Here is a 17533-nt window from a genome sequence, read left to right on the forward strand (position 1 = left end):
ACTGGCTTTTCCTACAGTTTCAATTATTCTTTTTACTTTAGTTCAGACACTTGTTGTATTTTTCTGTATGTGTGTTTACTGAGTCTTTATGCTGCTGCATTTCAATTTCACAGGTGCGGTTCCTGTAGCTCCTGGTTATGGAGGAGGTTACCCCCAGCAGTACTACCCAGGTACTCCTACTGTGCGTGTGTGTGTGTGCGTGCGTGCGTGCGTGCGTGCGTGCGTGCGTGCTTGTGTGTGTGTGTGTGTTTTTATGAGTTGAGCAAATCAGACAAGGCAAAGGAAAAGCAACATAAGCACGGGAAAAGAAGGATAAGAACGACAAAGACGCAATGATATAAACAAAATGTGAGCAAAAGGAAAAGGACACAAAGACACAAGATAAATTAAAAAAGGAATAAGACAAAAATACAGAAAAAATAATGACAACAGAATCAGGCTAAATTAAATGCAAGATTAAAAATGTGGCAAAAATGTGCGCACACACAAAGTTTCAGATATTGAAACTTTCCATTTCTGATTTCATCAAGTGGATTTGTATTTATATAGCCAAAATATCACAGCTTTATGATCATCAATATTGTCAACTTGCCTCCGCTGATGGGTCGGCAACAGACAGATATACATGTATATGTAACATATAACGTGTATTTGTGTTGGGTAGTTAGTAGCACTTTGTATAGTGACCTTTGACATGGATCAGCTAGGCAATAAATCAGTGGAAAGCACGAGAGAATAGGGTCATTTATCATAGGAGGGTGTGGGAGGAGGATGGTGAGTGTTTGTGGGTGGGGGATGTGGGGGGTCTACGTGAACAGGAGAGAAAACAGTGTATTTATCTCAGTTTAGTTGATGAAAAGGTTTTTACATGATTTACAGTACATGCATATTTTGTCATTATTTCATCCACTGGATGCCAAACATCAGCCCTCAATAAGCTAACAGGGTCCAAACCTGCCTCCACCTAGACCAGGGCTTAGATCACAGATGATTCTTTAACTTTTCATCCTTGTTTCTGGATCAGGAGGAGGATTAATGTCCAACTGCCAGCAGCCAGGTAACACAGCTGGACGGATGAGAGGACAGGCAAACTAACCTATCGCTTCCCCCTTTAGAGCTGCGAGCATAAAGAGAGGGAGAGGGGAACAGCCGCAGGATGAATGGACGTTTCCCCCTTGCACATCCAGTAAAGGATTAGAAAGACTATATATGAAAATGTCAGTTTATGGGTCACTAGCTCTGCAGGTTTCATCGACCCCTTCTCCCTCTCCTTCCCTTTATGCTGGATGCTTTCACCTAAACACAAAGCAGCTTCCTCACACTTCCACTCTGGGTTTTCTTCTAATCTCCCTTGCAAAATTTGTGTCATTACAATTTCAGAAGTTGACATATGCTAGAAAACTTGCAACACAATTAATCTCAGGTTAAATTTGAAAAGTCCTAAAATATGACAATGAATATGCTTAAAATCCTCAATACAGACATTTATTGAAGAAATACTTTGAAAAACATAATTATGGGCTTTTCAATTTTAACTTCCATTAATAACTCAATGATATTTTTTACATCTTTACACATGGGAGGTGGATTTTGTATGAGGGAATTAAATTGTTTGAATGAAAATCACCTGTATTTTTCATGTCAGTGCCCCTAATGACAGAGAGATGAATATTTTCCCCCAAAAAACAGAAAAAACAAAAGATTTATGCTGTGTGGTCTTGCGTCAGAGCTCACTTTGTTCAAGTTTATTCAAATACCACTGTCTTTGTGAAACCTGGTTACTTTGAAACAACGAGATCATATCGGGACCAGAAGCTCAGCACCAGGTCCGAGTGATCCTCCCATGTGGTCCTCGCTAATATCAAGTTTTATCAGTTTGATCCCTTTTTTCCATGACCACAATAAATACAATCACCACTGTTACAGATCCAGAATGCTTTCATCTCTGCTTCAGTCTGTTGGCCCCAAATAATATCTCATTTGTCTTGTGTCTTGAATGTTGTCTAGGTGGATATGTACCAGCCCCTCTGACTCCTCAACAAGGTGACAAACATATCCACCAACACCTCACATGTTTTCCATGCACACACAAAACTGCACTTCAGATCATTCTGCAAGTTCTGTCTCGTAAATGCTGCTGTTTGGCAGAGGATGGCACCATGGCAGATTATTTGGATGAAGGGTGGAGTGTAGGTTGTTACAGTACGGTGTGTGCCTGTCGGTGCAGATGGCGCAGTACAACCAGAATGCTGAATGTGCTCGATAATCTGCATTCTCCTGAACATCTGAGATTACTGCTGCTGGGATTATTTCAAGGAAAGCTTGTCTGGTATCTCAGATAGCAACGAGTCACGGGTTTAAACTCTTTGAGTTAATGATGGCCTTTCAGTGTGCAGGTGAATGTAAAGAAAGAAAAAAACCCAAATTGAATTTAAAGGGGAACATCGGAATTCACATGCAGTTTGGTTTTTGCCTCAGGACATTTAATTTGCAATGTCAAGCCATCAAACTTGACTTTAACTTTGAGTCAGGTGATGTAAAATTATCTCTTGAATTTTTGCTTTTTTTCACGATGCATCATTTATTGTTGCAGCTTTTGTGAGATGTGATTGAACGTTTTGATAACAGCTTGTTTGTTTTTGCTAAACTACTTTTTTAAAGTTAAAAATTAACTCAAATTCCTAACAACTGACTGTGATAAAAGCTCTTCCGGGTCGAGCCACTCCCTCAACCAATGGTTCCCCTATAAAGCTAAACACACACCCTTACCCACACAAAGCTATATACATACAGTAAAATCTACCTACATATGAGTCATACCCATGCCTCAAATGAAATCAGAAGCAAGAGGACATTTCCAGAAGAAAAATAAATTGAAATTTTATTAGTTTAATTGAAACTAACCCACGAAAAGAGGTTATTCCAGGTTGAGGTTCCAGGTTTTTTTTAGAACAAAGAATATATCATACTTGTTATGTATTAGACTATACAATAATCTTTATAGAATTTAAGATAATTTAAAATATATATATTTTTTAATTTGCATCTATAACAGTAAAATATAACCAATCTGCAGAGACTATTATACATTAGAGTGAGAGGGTAAAGCTTTGTGTCGAGTGTGTTTTAACAATACACGAATAATCTGACATAATATATACATTGAAATAATAATTTTTCCCACCTGTAGTGTGAAAAAAAATCATATAGAACAATATAATGTTGTCAGTCATGCTTTATATCACTTGTTAAAAAGGTGGATGTTTTTCTTTACGTCTGCATGAGTTCTACATACAGTATACATTAATTTAGGCATGTTGTTTACCAGTGTTTTTGACATTGGTATGCTCATTTTTATTTCATCAAGCATCAGTATGGACATAGTGCTATGATAAACAATATTATTTGGTGGAGATAAGATACAAATCCTGTGCTGTACATAATCTTCTTCATAATCCGGCCTTGTTAACACTCACGTTATGTGAGTTGCTCTGTCAAAAAAAGTCCATCTGTGATCTAATTCACAGCACCTGTGTTTGATTCAGTGGTAGAGAAAACCAGTTGCTGTGGTGAAACACCACACGAGCTCTCGTCATAAACCTCACTCGGCCGTGCAGGAGAAGGAGAAGGCTCATTAAACCTTCGTACACCGGCTCATATGGTTTGTTCCTTCTGTTTTGCAGCCAAAGCAGCCAAGTACGGCCCACTGCAGGGCTTCCTCGGTGGAGCAGGAGGAGGAAGAGTCTATGTAGGTAGGTATATGCTAGGTATATGTACAGTTTATATAAATATACAGGTAATTTACAGATTAATCCATATCTAACACACCGTTTTTGGAACTAGTTAATGCTGAGAAAGTCTAATCGGTGAATGTGGTGGTGTTCGCTGCAGGTGGAGCTGCAGGATGCCAGGGCAAATTCTGCGGGAGGAGGAAGTAGAGGATCTCTTGAGACTCCAGCGTGACCTCAAGAAACAATGGTGCTACTGCATGATTGAGAATGTACATTTTATATGCAAACGAACCCCATTAGACAATGTGTAAAGATTTTTTTTTTTTTTTTACTGACTTGACTTCCACGTCTGTTTTTATACAAACCCACCGACCCACAGTCTTGTACACGTTCTGATGTGACGTATGTTATTGATAGTGCCTTTAATCATTAATGTGGTCAAGTTAGTCAGCTTTAACTCCACGTACTGCGCCAGCCTACTTAAAATACATAGTGTGTTTGTGTCACCGTGTGTGGAAATGTGTGTGTGTGTGTGTGTGTGTGTTGCTTTGGCATATGTTCGTTGTGCACTGTTGTGCGAAAGACTGTCTGAATCATCGCCTGCCGATGTGACCTGCAAATGATTCCCCTTTGGTTTTTTAATCCTAAAGCAAGGTGATCTGTCCTCAGTGCCGCGGCCCACACTGTCACACCTCACTGTGCAGATCTCCTCTCTGACAAATCACAGCGGCGGGGTTGGTCGAGGCTCGTCTAAAAAAACGGATGAAATCTGGCCAATCTCGGCATCGTCACTGGCTCCACCGTCCTCTCTCTCCTGCTATTTTTAGGCATGCTGGGTAAAAGGCAGCGGGAAACGAGGCTTCCGGCCAACCCATCTGCTCTGCGAGAAACTTTGCTGATTCTTGTTGCTACTGTATGCAGTTCGGTTTTCTCAGCATTTTTAATGTTGCCAAACTTGGGATGTATGAAGAGCAGCTCCTGCTCTGAGGAAAGGTCATGCTGAAGACAATCAAAAAGAGGTTCATTCATTTCAGGATGTTTTAAAAACCACAGAAAGCAGTGCATGTACATTATGTATGTATGAATGCTTCATTATGTGTCGCTGTCCTAACGTACAGCATGTATGAATGTTGTGTCACATGTTTAGTCTCATTGCAGCAGTTATTTCCATTTATGTAACTTGTCATTACATGATTATTCAAGATTTTCTTTGCACCATGTTTTGACTGATAGCTTTATTGCTATCAGGAATGTGTGAACATAAAACGAGAACAATCCTTTGCTTTAGCATTTATTTACTGTTAAGTTTTGTAACACATGAGTAAGACTTTGACAGATGGGAGAGTCCACAGTTTGTGTTAAGAGCTCCCATTGTACTACATTTACTTGAGCTGCTTTCAAAAAAAAAAGGCTTTACTGACCAAAGGCTCATGAGCGCTTTTGCCAAGTGACCCCATCTCTTTCTGTAATTGTGTACTGTATTTTGTACTAATTTGATGTTCGCCGGCTTCAGTTCCTTCACTCGGTGCTGTGTGAGGACTGTCTTTGAGCCTGCCTCGTGTGCCGTGGGATACTCTTCATCTTTATTTAAAACTGTTTTTATAAGGAGGAACAGTATGGTTTTGCACTTTTTATATTTCCATGACACACATGTGACTTGTTCCCGGATATCCCGGCATTTTATTTGCTTCATTAAATAACAAAATAAAATGTGTTTAAAGATATTGTGACTTCCCATGAGCCTTTATTCTCTTTCCTCTACCTTAATGCATTAGAGAGTAGCAGCAGCTTCCCCTGAGAGGTGATCAAAACCACCGGGCTCGGAGTGTCCTGGTGGATCAGTTTGCTGTGAGCCACATACCACAAAGCGATAATATCCTGAGCTCTAGTCCTGCCTGCCTGGGACCTTTGACATGTCCCAGTTCAGCCAATTGTTTCCTGTCTCGCCCCTCCGGGCAAAATGAATCAAAGACCAACAGATTTTGACTTCTAACTTGTTTTGAAGACCAACCCTAGATTGAGGGGCGGTCTTCGCCACAGCCTCAGTACAGTAACTATGATCTTTTCTTGTTGTGCCAGCTGGAAACAATGACCTCGTGCTGCCGTCCTCTGGAAGTCTGCTGGGAGAACCACTGACCCGTGATCCACATCCTGTAAAAGTGTCTCACACTGTTGTTCCAGCAGCAGAAGCTTTGGTCTCATAACGTCCAACTTCAGAAACACCAGTGTCACTATATGAAACTGCCGGATGACGATACAAATCTTAACTACACGCCTTCAGCTCTATCAAAGGATTAGTTTAATCTTGTCCTAAATAAAATATGTTTTGAGGGTTAAGTTAGAGGACAATGAGACAATGTGTTGAATTTAAGGTGTTGATTTCCAGGGAAATTGTCCTTCCCCCTCAGTATTTATTGAAAAAGAACTAGAAACTTTAGTCTCTAGTTAAAATAAATGTTGATTTTTGTGGACAAATTCAAACCTGAAAGCCTCAAACGTCACTGTCAGAGTGGACTTGACAGGAGCCCCCCCCCCCCCGCCGGTCCAACCGCGCCCCGCCTCCTCCCTAAAGTCAACGTGCGTCCATCACCCAGGGAGCGACGCTGGTTGGCCACTCCGCTTCCTGCTTCTGCGCGTAGCTGCGGCTCCATTGGTCCGCCGCCCTCTTGAGTGAAGCGCCGCAGAAACCGTGCAGGCGGCGGGGTAACGAAGGAGGGAGGGAGGGAGGGAAGCTGTGTGCGGGTCCGGTCCTCCGTGGGGAGAAGCCGACGCGCAGCGACACGACCGACCGGCGGGAGGGACGGAGGGACGGACACCGGGGACCTGTGCACCTGGAGGCGCTGTGCTCTCTGAGCGGAGAGTGGATGAGGTTGATGCTGCTCTGCTGCACGTGGAAGGACGAACGCATGGGAGAGGAGGAAGGTGAGAGGACGAGGGGCGGCGGTGCCGGGGCGGGGGGTTGCTCCACACAAAGTGGCCGTGAACGAAGAAGGGTTCGGCTCCTGTCGTTGGGTGTCGGTGGCTGTGCGCCAGCAGCGGGCGGAGGTGTCTCTGCAGGGCGCGTCCGGCTGCTGGTCCCGAAGCCACGTTTCCTCTCCCTCCGGGTGGATGCAGCCATCATCCAGGCCTGCCACTCTGCGATGAGATGGACTGACATTCTGCTGATCAACAGGGTGTTAGATTAATAAACGTAACACGAGGACCGTGTGGGGATGATACATGCGAACATTGCACAACTTTATGAGCAGCTGTTGAAAGTGATAGCCTCGACCTGACACGCAGTGCTGAACGTAAATTAACATTTTCCTGATGTTTTTTTAGACTTCCCTCTAATCTTTACTTTTTAAACTTTAAATGACTGTCTATTTTTTCTTGTACAATGAGGAAGTAAACCAGGAATCTGGGTACCACTGCTCCAGAAGAGGCTTTAGTCTAATACACTCGGCCCTACCATCAATATTCTGGTTCAGCTCTGCATTTATGGCATGATGTCATGTATGTTTGGATACTGTACACAATGACTTCGCTGTATCTGCCAGTCAAGTTTCATGTGATGACTCACTTTGCATTATACTGACTTTAGCTCATGTGAAGAAGAGCTGCTGCCAGTCAATACATTTGTATGCATATTCCTTTACCCGCACAAGTCATATACTGTGTGTGTGTGTGTGTGTGTGTGTGTGTGTGTGTGTGTGTGTGTGTGTGTGTGTGTGCGCGCGCAGACCCAGGTGTGTTTGTTTGCTTTTACTGAGGCATTTGAGTCGTCGCTGACAGCAGAGGTCAGGAGGAGACATGTAGTCAGGGAGATGATGTGAAATCATAAATATGAATTAATAAAGAGTTGAGGTTGAAAGGAGAGAGGGAGGGAGAGGCATGAGTACAAAGTGGACCTGCCTCATATCTGATCTGATCGATAAAACTACAGCAGGCAGTGATCACAGAAATGAGCCGACCACACAAACCCCTCTGCCAACAAGTAAAACCTTCTCTCGCGGTGTATTATTGATGCCCTGGCACCAGTATACATGTTGTAAGACACGTGTGTGTGTGTGTGTGTGTGTGTGTGTGTGTGTGTGTGTGTGTGTGTGTGCGTGCTGTTGCTATAGATGTTGAACATTTGCATGTTGCTGTGTGTTTTCAAATGAACTTTCTCACTCATGATGTAATTTGTAATAATAATAATAATAATGATGTAAAAGTAATAATGCAGTGAGTAAATGTTGGTTGTTTTTCCTGCTCTCTGTGTTTGTTTACTGCAGAAACTGCAATCTTCTTCTTCTTGCACTACTTTGCAGCGTCCCGTTCACCTTGTCATGGTAACATAATGTGTGACTCATCCAGAATTCAAAATCAAGCCTTCTGTTTTAAAAAGTATCTGCTGTATGTCACAGAAGGCTCTGCGGTGACAACGTGGCTGCTGAATATTGTTCCTGGTGCTACCCTTGACAGCAGCTTTAGGATTTAGGACAGTTTGTCAACTTGCAGACAAATTTAGGCTCGGAGAAGGAAAGTGCCGGAGCTCAGAAGTGATGCTAAAAAAGAATAACGCAGCAGGGGCTAGACGAGGCAGTGGCAGTAATCATCTGGAGCCCTCACTTCTAGATTAGATTACAGTTCTGCTAATATCAGACATGCTTGACTGGTCATCGTGTTGATGATGTTTTTTACTTTGCATGTCAGCGTGTCAATGCCTCGTCACCTCCATGCCCAAGATGTGACGGAGTGTGTGTGTTCTTAGGCAAATGAACTGCAGCAGCAGCAGCAACATCCTCTGTATGCAACGTCTGCTGCCGACACCTCGTCCTTTCTGATGCTTTCTCTTTTGATTGCATTACTCAGTCAACTGTTCCGTCTCTTCCAAATTGCTTTTTCCCGAAACTCTAATCGTAATTAACATTTTCCTCGTTAGAGAACGGGGGGGGGGGGGGGGGGGATTTGTGGTCTGCAGCTAATGACAGTCGTCTCATTCATGGGATCAGTCCTTATCAGACTGTGGCTCAGAAGCAGCATTTTCTGAGCCGAACTGTTACACTTCAAATTTTTAAAGAAAAGTTTGTAGAGTGTGTAAGTTAAATTTACAGATGTGGCAGCCTGTGACGGTCAGCTTTGACAATAAATCTATTACATGTTTTGCACTATCGCTTGTTTTGTTGTGCTGCGTATCCGTCTGACACGGACCAGAGAACTTCCCACCTACACAAGAATCGTGTCAAACAGGACGGAGAGAGAGGACGAATGAGCGCCACAGACGTACTCAAAAACAAACCCTGAACTCAGACTTCGTAAGAGGCTTGTGCCTGTTACACAACATTTGACAAAGAATCATGAGGACGGAAGCAGAGAACAGCTGCTGCGGCAACTTTCATCTGCTACGGCCCCAATTTACACGGTTGAGAGAAGGTCGGAGTCATGAGTAACGCACAACCCAGGTTTCTAGTGTTCGTGTGTCGTGTTGGTCCGTCAGTTGTGATGAAGAATCATCAGACACTGCATGTTTCATATCTGGTCCTCCCGGAGCTTCAGTCGAATTGTTAACCAGCTGTGGTGGGGATTTGCATCGAAGGCGAGAGAAGGGCAGAGATAACTGTCACATGCAAACACACAGCAGCAATTTGTACATCTCCTCACAAGAACTGCTATGATTTTCCAGTAATGAGCTATAAAAAAAATGTCTCTGTGTACATTATGCAGTATGATCATTGATGTGTTATTGTTGTTGCAGCTGGAGGAAGTTTGCCCGTCTGTGCGGGATGCAAACAGAGGATCTACGATGAGCAGTACCTGCAGGCCCTCAACGCTGACTGGCACACTGTCTGCTTCAGGTACCGTTCAACACAAACAACACTTTTTATTTTTGTCCATGAATGAACTTGTTACACATCTATCTCAGTTATGGAGCATCGTTATTATACATTTGGAGTCATGTTTCTGACCATCAGTTGGATAAAAGTCCAATATTCATTCTCTTTTAGCTCTGTTTTTGGTCTCAACCAGCTCGTGAGAGAAATATCTCGCTCTGTGGCTGTTAAATCCTCCATCATGTTCACCAGCTAGTTGGTGTGTCCACCTGCGTCTGTCTGGCTTCGGTGCTGAGCAGCAAACACAGTGGCCTTTTATGAGGTTTTTCAATTTGCTGCATATCACCCCGTCCCACGTTCTGTTCTGACTCTTCTGGTCAAAGAAGACAAGAAAAAAACGTAAAAACAATCATATATTTAAAATCGAATCATTATTAACTGTTTTGATTGCTGATCGATTGTTTTTTGCTGCTTACATTTTGTAATTATAATGATGATGAGTGAATTAATGAAGTGAGAACATGCTCATCAGATTAATCAATATGGAAAATCCTTTTGAATCCAGTTTTTTAATGAATCTGGGGATGGGAGACATCACACTTTCCCGCTGCTGCATTTAACCCTGTTTTCCATCAGCGTGACATCAGGCGTGTGTTATACCTGAATGTGCCATTGGCCGATCTTCTGTGAGTTAACATGTGTGTGAATACTAAGTATATTTACATCTTACTCTTCTTCTTTCTGAGAAAATTCCCTTTATTTAGTTTTGGTCCTTTTTGTCTATGGTGGCATCAGGTAGAGCTTTTCTGTGTGTTTTCTTGAAGCTTCTTTTTTTAAATTTATGTTGAGCTCTCGTATCAGACCTTTAGCTGCCACACAAATTAACATTTCCACAGCCGTCTGCGTGTCTGGTTTAACTTTTCAACAGTTTTGTTTGGAGAGAAGAATGGGCAGGTTTGTGTTTCAGTCTCACGGAGGTTACTCTCTACGTGAGGTGACACATTTGGGAGATTGAGACCGAAGCATCACTACACACTGATGGGATTCGAATGTGAATCTGGTGACTGTGCACAAAATGTCTTCAGTTTCTTCTCAGTTAGATTTTGGTAAATTATCTTGTGGCATGTTGTGTGTGGGCGGTGAACCTGCATGTGTCTCCATGTGAAAGAAATCTACATACATTTTAGAATTTTAACCAGTTTCTTCATTTTTGATAATGAGCACAATCCTTGTCTATTGAACACACAGGATTTTCTATATTCTGGTGACTTGAGTTCAAATTTACGAACGTGTGTTGAGGGGAAAGCAGAGTGAAACCCAACTAGCAACAAATCCAATAAATAAAACACATCCATTTTTTTTATTATTTAAATTTATTGAATTTCAATACTGTTATGCAAGTGCTGCCTTCAAGTATAATAGCAACAAATCAATCTCACATAACTGATTCCTTCATCTCTTCAACGTTGATTTTAAAATTAGGTAAAGAGATAAATGTTGGTGTATTTGTTCATCACAGCATCTTGACTGTGCAGCACATAGCAGGTTACACTACAAAACAGTTTTTCTTCATATGCAGGCATTGATTTCTCCATTTGCTTTATGATCTGTCTGTAAAAGTTTTTAAGAGCTGGTCTGTGGATCCATGAAGCTCTTACTTGACTTTAACTACTACATTTTTCCCCCTTTTTGTTGTCCTGGTTCGGACTTTCATAAAAAATCTTGAGGTTTAGGCATCACCAAATATTCAGATTAGGTCATATAACACGATTCTGAGCATATAATTAAAAATGGATTCATGTGTTTGAGATGTGCTAATGGCTATTGATCCTTTAAACACAACAAAATGCAACTTGAGATGCCAGAGCTTCTGTTGAGCTGGGGAGGGAGGAAGGAAGGAAGGAAGGAAGGATGAAATGAAATGTGAGATTCTTAGACTGCAAGTACACACAGTTAAACAAATTGTTTTTATAGTTGAATTTTCCTTTATCAAATGAAAAACAAATGGAGCCTTCCTCAAAATGGGGCAGTTTCAAGGCTCCTCTATTTATTATTAATAGGACAAGGTTGTTGATGTTGCTCCAGTTTTTGCTACTGAAGATCTTATATAATATCTCCCGAACATGTGCGAGTGAGCCCATTTGAATGTACAGCAGGAAAATCTCCAGAAGATTCACGACCAGTAAACGCATCTGACTTGGATGCGTTCACTGGCTGTGAATAGTTGGTCAAACTCAGACCGAATTTTTTTCTGTCACTATTTCTTGTTTGAAAGTCGTAGAGCTCAGTTCACAGACACTAAAGGACATAGATTATACATCTGTACAAAACTATTATCGTTATTATGCAAAACAATGACAAAGAGGAAAAAAAGAAAGAAATACAAACGATCACAGAGCATCTCTTTCAGTACGGGGGCAGTAGGACGCCCTTTACCTCTCTGTGCTCAGGGGCCTATTTTGACATAACACGTTCACACCCACTTTGAGGTGTCAGCCTGCAGCTTCGTCAGACGTCACCCTCCTGCGCACCATGCAGGGACACAACACATAGCAGAATTTACAGATGTAAAATTAGTCAATAAGTCTGAAACAAAAGTCTTCAAGTGTTGTGTCCTCCTAGAAATAATTGGGATGTGTATTCGTAGAGCACACCAGGTCTGGAAATTAGAGGGAATGTTATTCTGACCCAGATCCAAATCCTGAGAGGGGGCAGGATTGTCACAGAGAAGGAGGATTTAGTACGGATTTACTTGTCACACAAGATTTCCACTTGTGAGATGGGGGGTGGAAATCTTGAATCCAAAAAAAGAGAACTGTCCAACTGCAGGGCCCGGTGCTGCGATGGAGCATTACTTCGGTGAACAGGAAGAGGAGATGAGAAGGAAGGAACAGAGACGGGGGGGGGGGTTGCAAAAGGATAGTGTCAGTGTTATTTAGAGACCTTAGAGAGTCCCCTTGGTGAAAAAAAAAAAGCTCCTGAGAAAATAGAAGCATCTCACTGTACTGTAGGGTTTCATGGGAAAATGCAACCGTGTTCTCACTGTGAACTGTTTTTTGTTCCATAGCTCAACTGTACAAAACACCACAGTGACTGTGTCCTCATAACATTCATTCACCGCCATTCAGGAATTAGTAGTCAACTACCACTGTGCTTTTTATTGATCCGATGAATCACTCTTTCTACTGTATCATTCAGAATGTATTGAATTTTGTCATTTTAGATGTTGTGGTGTAGTCTCAGAGAGCTATGTGAGAAAATAGAGTTTTTCATTTTCTTCATGTTGCATACATTCTCTTGGGCTCTGGTTTAAAAGCAGGGACCAATTGTATGTTTATAATAATCATAGTATTGTAAACATGACCAGAAGATATTCCAGTGGACACAGTTTGGTAAATGCAATGGTTTTGAAGTGGGAAGTTTAGTGGGAAAAAAACTCACACATTATAACCAAAATTATTTAAATAAATTGACTATGAGAAGCCATAGCAGACACCTTAAAGATGAACCTGGTTTATTATAACTTAGATTTCAATTTTGTTGTCGTGGTCATCATCTGTATCAGGTATAATCACATAATAAAAGAAAATAACATAGAAAATAACAAAATAGTAGAGTGCAGTTAATGTCCTTCAGGGTGGTCCCTCCTCTGGCTGTATGCCTGTCAGGTCATGGTCGAGGCGAATGCAACACACGTATCTGTATCTGTTACGTGTCATCACTGACGAGCATCGTGGCGTAGACGTGGAATGTTGTGCTACAGTCGGGTCCGGTCTGTGTGTGTTCAGTGATTTAGTATGTCCCTCCAAGGATGTTGTAAAAACTGAGAGGGTTCCCACTCCTGGTTTATCGTCACACTGCAAGATGAATCTTATAATATCAAGGTCTCCTTGTGGAAAAAAACAGAAAAGGAAGAGCAGAGACAAGTAACCAGCTTGTGTTATCGAACTGTGCTGCTCTCAAATTTTCAAAATGGAATGTTTCATTATTTTTCACTATTCATTAATACATTATATTTGAATAGGCTGCCGGGACTCGCTCTGATATCTCATCAAGGATCTCTTGAGTTGTGTTGCCTTCTCTGGGGTTTTGTGGGGATTAGGTCAAAGTTGCTCTTGACATTAAAATAAGATGATGCATGTGTAGTAAGGTGTAGAATCATTATGATGAGACTCTGGAGTCTATCCCAACCTTATTTTCCTCCTTATGAGGAATAAAAGGGTTTCTAGAGTAATGCTTATTAGCATTCTGTATGTGTGTAGAATCATCTTTCTTTCATTAATCAAAATGCTTTGCAAATGTGCATAAAACTTGGTAATGCAATACTCAAAGTCTGCATCTTTTCAGTGTCTACATATGTTTTGCTCCAGCTCATAAAACTCGACTCATGCTGCAGTCTCTCTGCAGTACAGTGCACCACTGTCCTGCTCTCAACAAAACTATTTCTGCCTGACAGTCACTGCCTCAGCAGCATTTGTCCCAAAGGACTACAGAGACTTGTTTTATTTGCACTCACATGGACATAGTTGTTAAGAAAAGCAGCTATTTGATAGGGAAAATAGTTTATCATATTAGTATGATACACCCGGACTCACATCTGCAGGACCAACATTACTGACGCCGTCTCGAGAAAACACTGCTACTGATCATTGATCGTGTGAGGACTGATACATAGTGAACAGGAATCACAGTGCTGATCATTTATCGGTGAAATCTCCTCTGCACCAGAGCCTCTGCCTTCCAACTCCGTCCTGCGGTGAAGTTTTGCTCAGCAGCCGACAACATGAAGTTCTGCAGTGACTCAGCTGTTTCCACCTGCAGATGAAATCTGCCTGGTTACAGAAGCTGCAGTAAGACGACGGAGGCAGACGACGATAATCAGCTGAGTGTTCACTGAGCTGAGGTAGAAAATAAATCTCAACGCACAACACTGAACTCTTTCAGTATTGATGATTCAGTGATGTTGATGAGTTGAGATTATGAAGTGAACAACTTATTATGACTATTAATTATAATTAACAAATTATATTTGACAAACAAACACAGTTGGGGTAGGGATGTGTATTGTGGTTTAATTGATTATTGACAGAAAACAAACCGGCTGCCTGTGTGCCTCACTGCTGTGAGCAGATTGTATTGTAATCATATATTTGATTTTCATAAGAGAAATGTTTCTACTCGTCTGTTTTAATTGTGAACTGTAATAACTCTGGATAACTGTGCCTAATGCTCCAGTACTCCATAGCAACTGTCTCTATGGTGACGTGGAGGAGACATCCAGCACGAGGGATTTTAGTCTCCATCATTGGACTCTGTGATTTTTTCTCTGTAACTACCAGTAAATCAATTAACTAGCTGCAAGTACACATGATGACACTTTACTTTAGTAAAAGTACATATACGTTAATGTCAAAGTACTTTAATACTTTAGTGGTACACTACAAGTAAAAAATTACTACTTTAGTAAAAAGTACAGACACGTTATTGGCAAAATGTACTAAAAGTATGAGACAATAAAAGTAATTGTTCTGTGGAGAAAATGTGCACAATGACTGATAAACAGTATTATTACACTATCAGATTTTGAATGATGATGCATCAGTGTGTGAGCATAATTTAGCTGTTGAAGCTTCTCGAGTTCTAAACTACCGAAAACATACATTTGATATTTCTCTGCAATAACTTTTGATTTCTCTTATTTGCTGACATTTATGCTGATACCAATACCCGTCCATTGTTTCTCGGAGGCTCCTCTGTGTTTCACTGTCGAGGTGTCTGAAGATGTTTGGATCCGTCTCAACACTTGGTTGATGACACTGAAGAGTAGACGATATCCGACTCATCGTGATTATTCTGAGGCTGCTTGAACAGAGGTTACAGCCTAAATGAGATTTCTTGGAGAGTGAGGACACACTTCAGGTGATAAGAGGGGAGATGCTGTTTCACTTGAACCTCTACCTCATCTTTTAAATTATTTGAGAGGAGTTTTGAGGCTCAAATAGACGATGGATAATTGGCGAATCTGATTTGCGCTGCCAGAATCTTTAAATGTATTGAACGTAGTGCAGGAAATGGGCAGGATCACATTACACGGGAGGGTCTGTAAGCAGAGACTTCATGAGGTTTTAAAAAGAAGAAATAAGCAGCCATGTGACGTCACAGGGTCATGGCTGCTCCCACAGCGCGGGCAGTCGACAGGAAATGGTCAAAGAAGGAGCGCGACCCCTCGGTGCTGCTACGCTGAGAGAGGAAATAGAGGAAGGGAGAGACGCAGCACAGGCAGAGATAGAGAGAGAGAGTGGGTGGGTGTCATTGATGGTTGTGACAAAGAGGCTGAGGCTGGTGGAGCTGTTGAACATCAGAGCTGCTGCCATGAGTCGGTGCTCTCACTGTCAAAACAAGACCTTCGCTCCCACGGGTGACATGTCAGCAAAGGCCCAGTGCAGCGAGAAGCGACCGCGACACACAAAGTAAGTGAACCAGTGAATTTATGTGAGTGGCTCATTATTCAGACAATCTCAACCCAAGTTACAGTCCCTGACTTGATCTTCCTCAGAAGACATGGTTTTCTGATGTATCATGGAACCGTAGTTGTACAAACTAATATTCTGTGGACTTGCACAACTTCTTATCCACGTGGTTTTAACTTATTTAACCCTGTTTGTTAATTTGTGCGGTCAGCTGCATGAGGATTATTTTCATTAGCAATTAATCTGAATAATCGTTCGGTCTATGAAACAATAATGCCAAATTGCCTTTTGGTGTCTGACCAACAGTCCAAAACATGGAGATTCAGCGAATTGAGTCATAAAGACACGGAGAAAGACCTTGGAGCTGAGAAACTAAAACTAGGATATGTTTTCGTACAGTAAATATTTTCAGTTCTACACATTAAACACAGGTCATCTGCTCTGTTTTTTGGATGATCTGTCTGACGTCCGCCGCAGGTAACTGTCAGACCATCGACTGACATGAATGTAACGAACAACAGCTTCATCATTCGGTGGATAAATGACTCCTCAACAAACCTACAGTATCTAACAGTAAACAGGATGGTCAGAGGGATGTGGTGATTAAAATGTGTTTTAGAGTATTCACTCATTTCTTTTTAAATTGTCTCTCACTTCCCTGTTGGTCGGCTGTGTCTGGATCCAGAAATCCCCAGTATTTTACTTCTCTTTTCAAAACAAGACAATGAATCAAGCTCTGCTGTCTCACACGTGACTCACGTCATCGGTGTGGTGCTGACTTTGTTGTTGTCGCCGAATGTTGATGTCATGACATGAAATGATATTTCCACAAGTTTACACACTGGTGCCGTTATTCTTTTGAAGAGGGAAGACTTGGGAATTACTGTGTGTGTGTGTGTGTGTGTGTGTGTGTGTGTGTGTGTGTGTGTGTGTGTGTGTGTGTGTGTGTGTGTGTGTGTGTGTGTGTGTGTGTGTGTGTGTGTGTGTGTGTGTGTGTGTGTGTGTGTGTGTGTATGTAAAGATATTTATGAAAGGATAAATGTCAAAAATTTTCTTTTTCAAGCTGTAAGATATTCACATGAAGCCTAACATAAAAAACATAACATTCTCTTTTCACACTCATCCACATGCCTCTCTGTCTGCACCGACACCTCCTGCTCCTTCTCACCACGATGCTGCGGAGCCTCATACCTGCTGATAACAGAGTCGTCCTGTGTCTTGGTACATTTTGATTAATCGCCTGTTCCCCGAGCTCTGACCTTTGGCCCCCTACGGTACTTTAATCATACTTTTAAAAATTCAATTTTGTTGCCTTTGGAGCAGATAGAGTCCAGACTTAAACCCTGAATGTGATTAAAGAGAGAAGGATTAACACCCACATTCTCTCTGTCACCATCAGGTATGACCTTTATCTTCACCTTTATTCGCCTTTCATTACTTAACTTTTATTTGACACTTTGTTTGAACTTAATCACTAACTCTTCATAATGAGGTGGCGGATGGACAAGAAGACGGTCACTGTGCAGTCACACTG

The 17533-nt window shown here is 41.7% G+C and overlaps 2 protein-coding genes across 15 annotated transcripts in view; both read left to right on the plus strand.

The window, feature by feature from the left end:
- The window catches only part of elna (elastin a), a 48785-nt gene extending 43330 nt beyond the window's left edge, over positions 1–5455 (plus strand). For 12 of the 13 annotated variants that reach the window (XM_035623202.2, XM_035623201.2, XM_035623204.2 and 9 more), the window contains 5 exons: positions 114–170; positions 1025–1057; positions 2008–2043; positions 3684–3752; positions 3892–5455. In XM_035623202.2, coding sequence (XP_035479095.2) covers positions 114–170; positions 1025–1057; positions 2008–2043; positions 3684–3752; positions 3892–3938 — 242 coding nt within the window. In that variant the 3' untranslated portion in view covers positions 3939–5455. The remainder of the gene's footprint in view (positions 1–113; positions 171–1024; positions 1058–2007; positions 2044–3683; positions 3753–3891) is intronic. The other variant, XM_035623200.2, reaches the window with a different exon arrangement.
- A 1009-nt stretch (positions 5456–6464) lies between these two features.
- The window catches only part of limk1a (LIM domain kinase 1a), a 43635-nt gene continuing 32566 nt past the window's right edge, over positions 6465–17533 (plus strand). The window contains exons 1-2 of one of the 2 annotated variants that reach the window (XM_035622996.2): positions 6465–6653; positions 9454–9553. In XM_035622996.2, coding sequence (XP_035478889.1) covers positions 6596–6653; positions 9454–9553 — 158 coding nt within the window. In that variant the 5' untranslated portion in view covers positions 6465–6595. Of the gene's footprint in view, positions 6654–9453; positions 9554–15829; positions 16000–17533 lie in introns of those variants that run through there. The other variant, XM_035622997.2, reaches the window with a different exon arrangement.

Source organism: Scophthalmus maximus, chromosome 11, assembly GCF_022379125.1.
Source record: "Scophthalmus maximus strain ysfricsl-2021 chromosome 11, ASM2237912v1, whole genome shotgun sequence".
Classification (NCBI taxonomy): Eukaryota; Metazoa; Chordata; class Actinopteri; order Pleuronectiformes; family Scophthalmidae; genus Scophthalmus; species Scophthalmus maximus.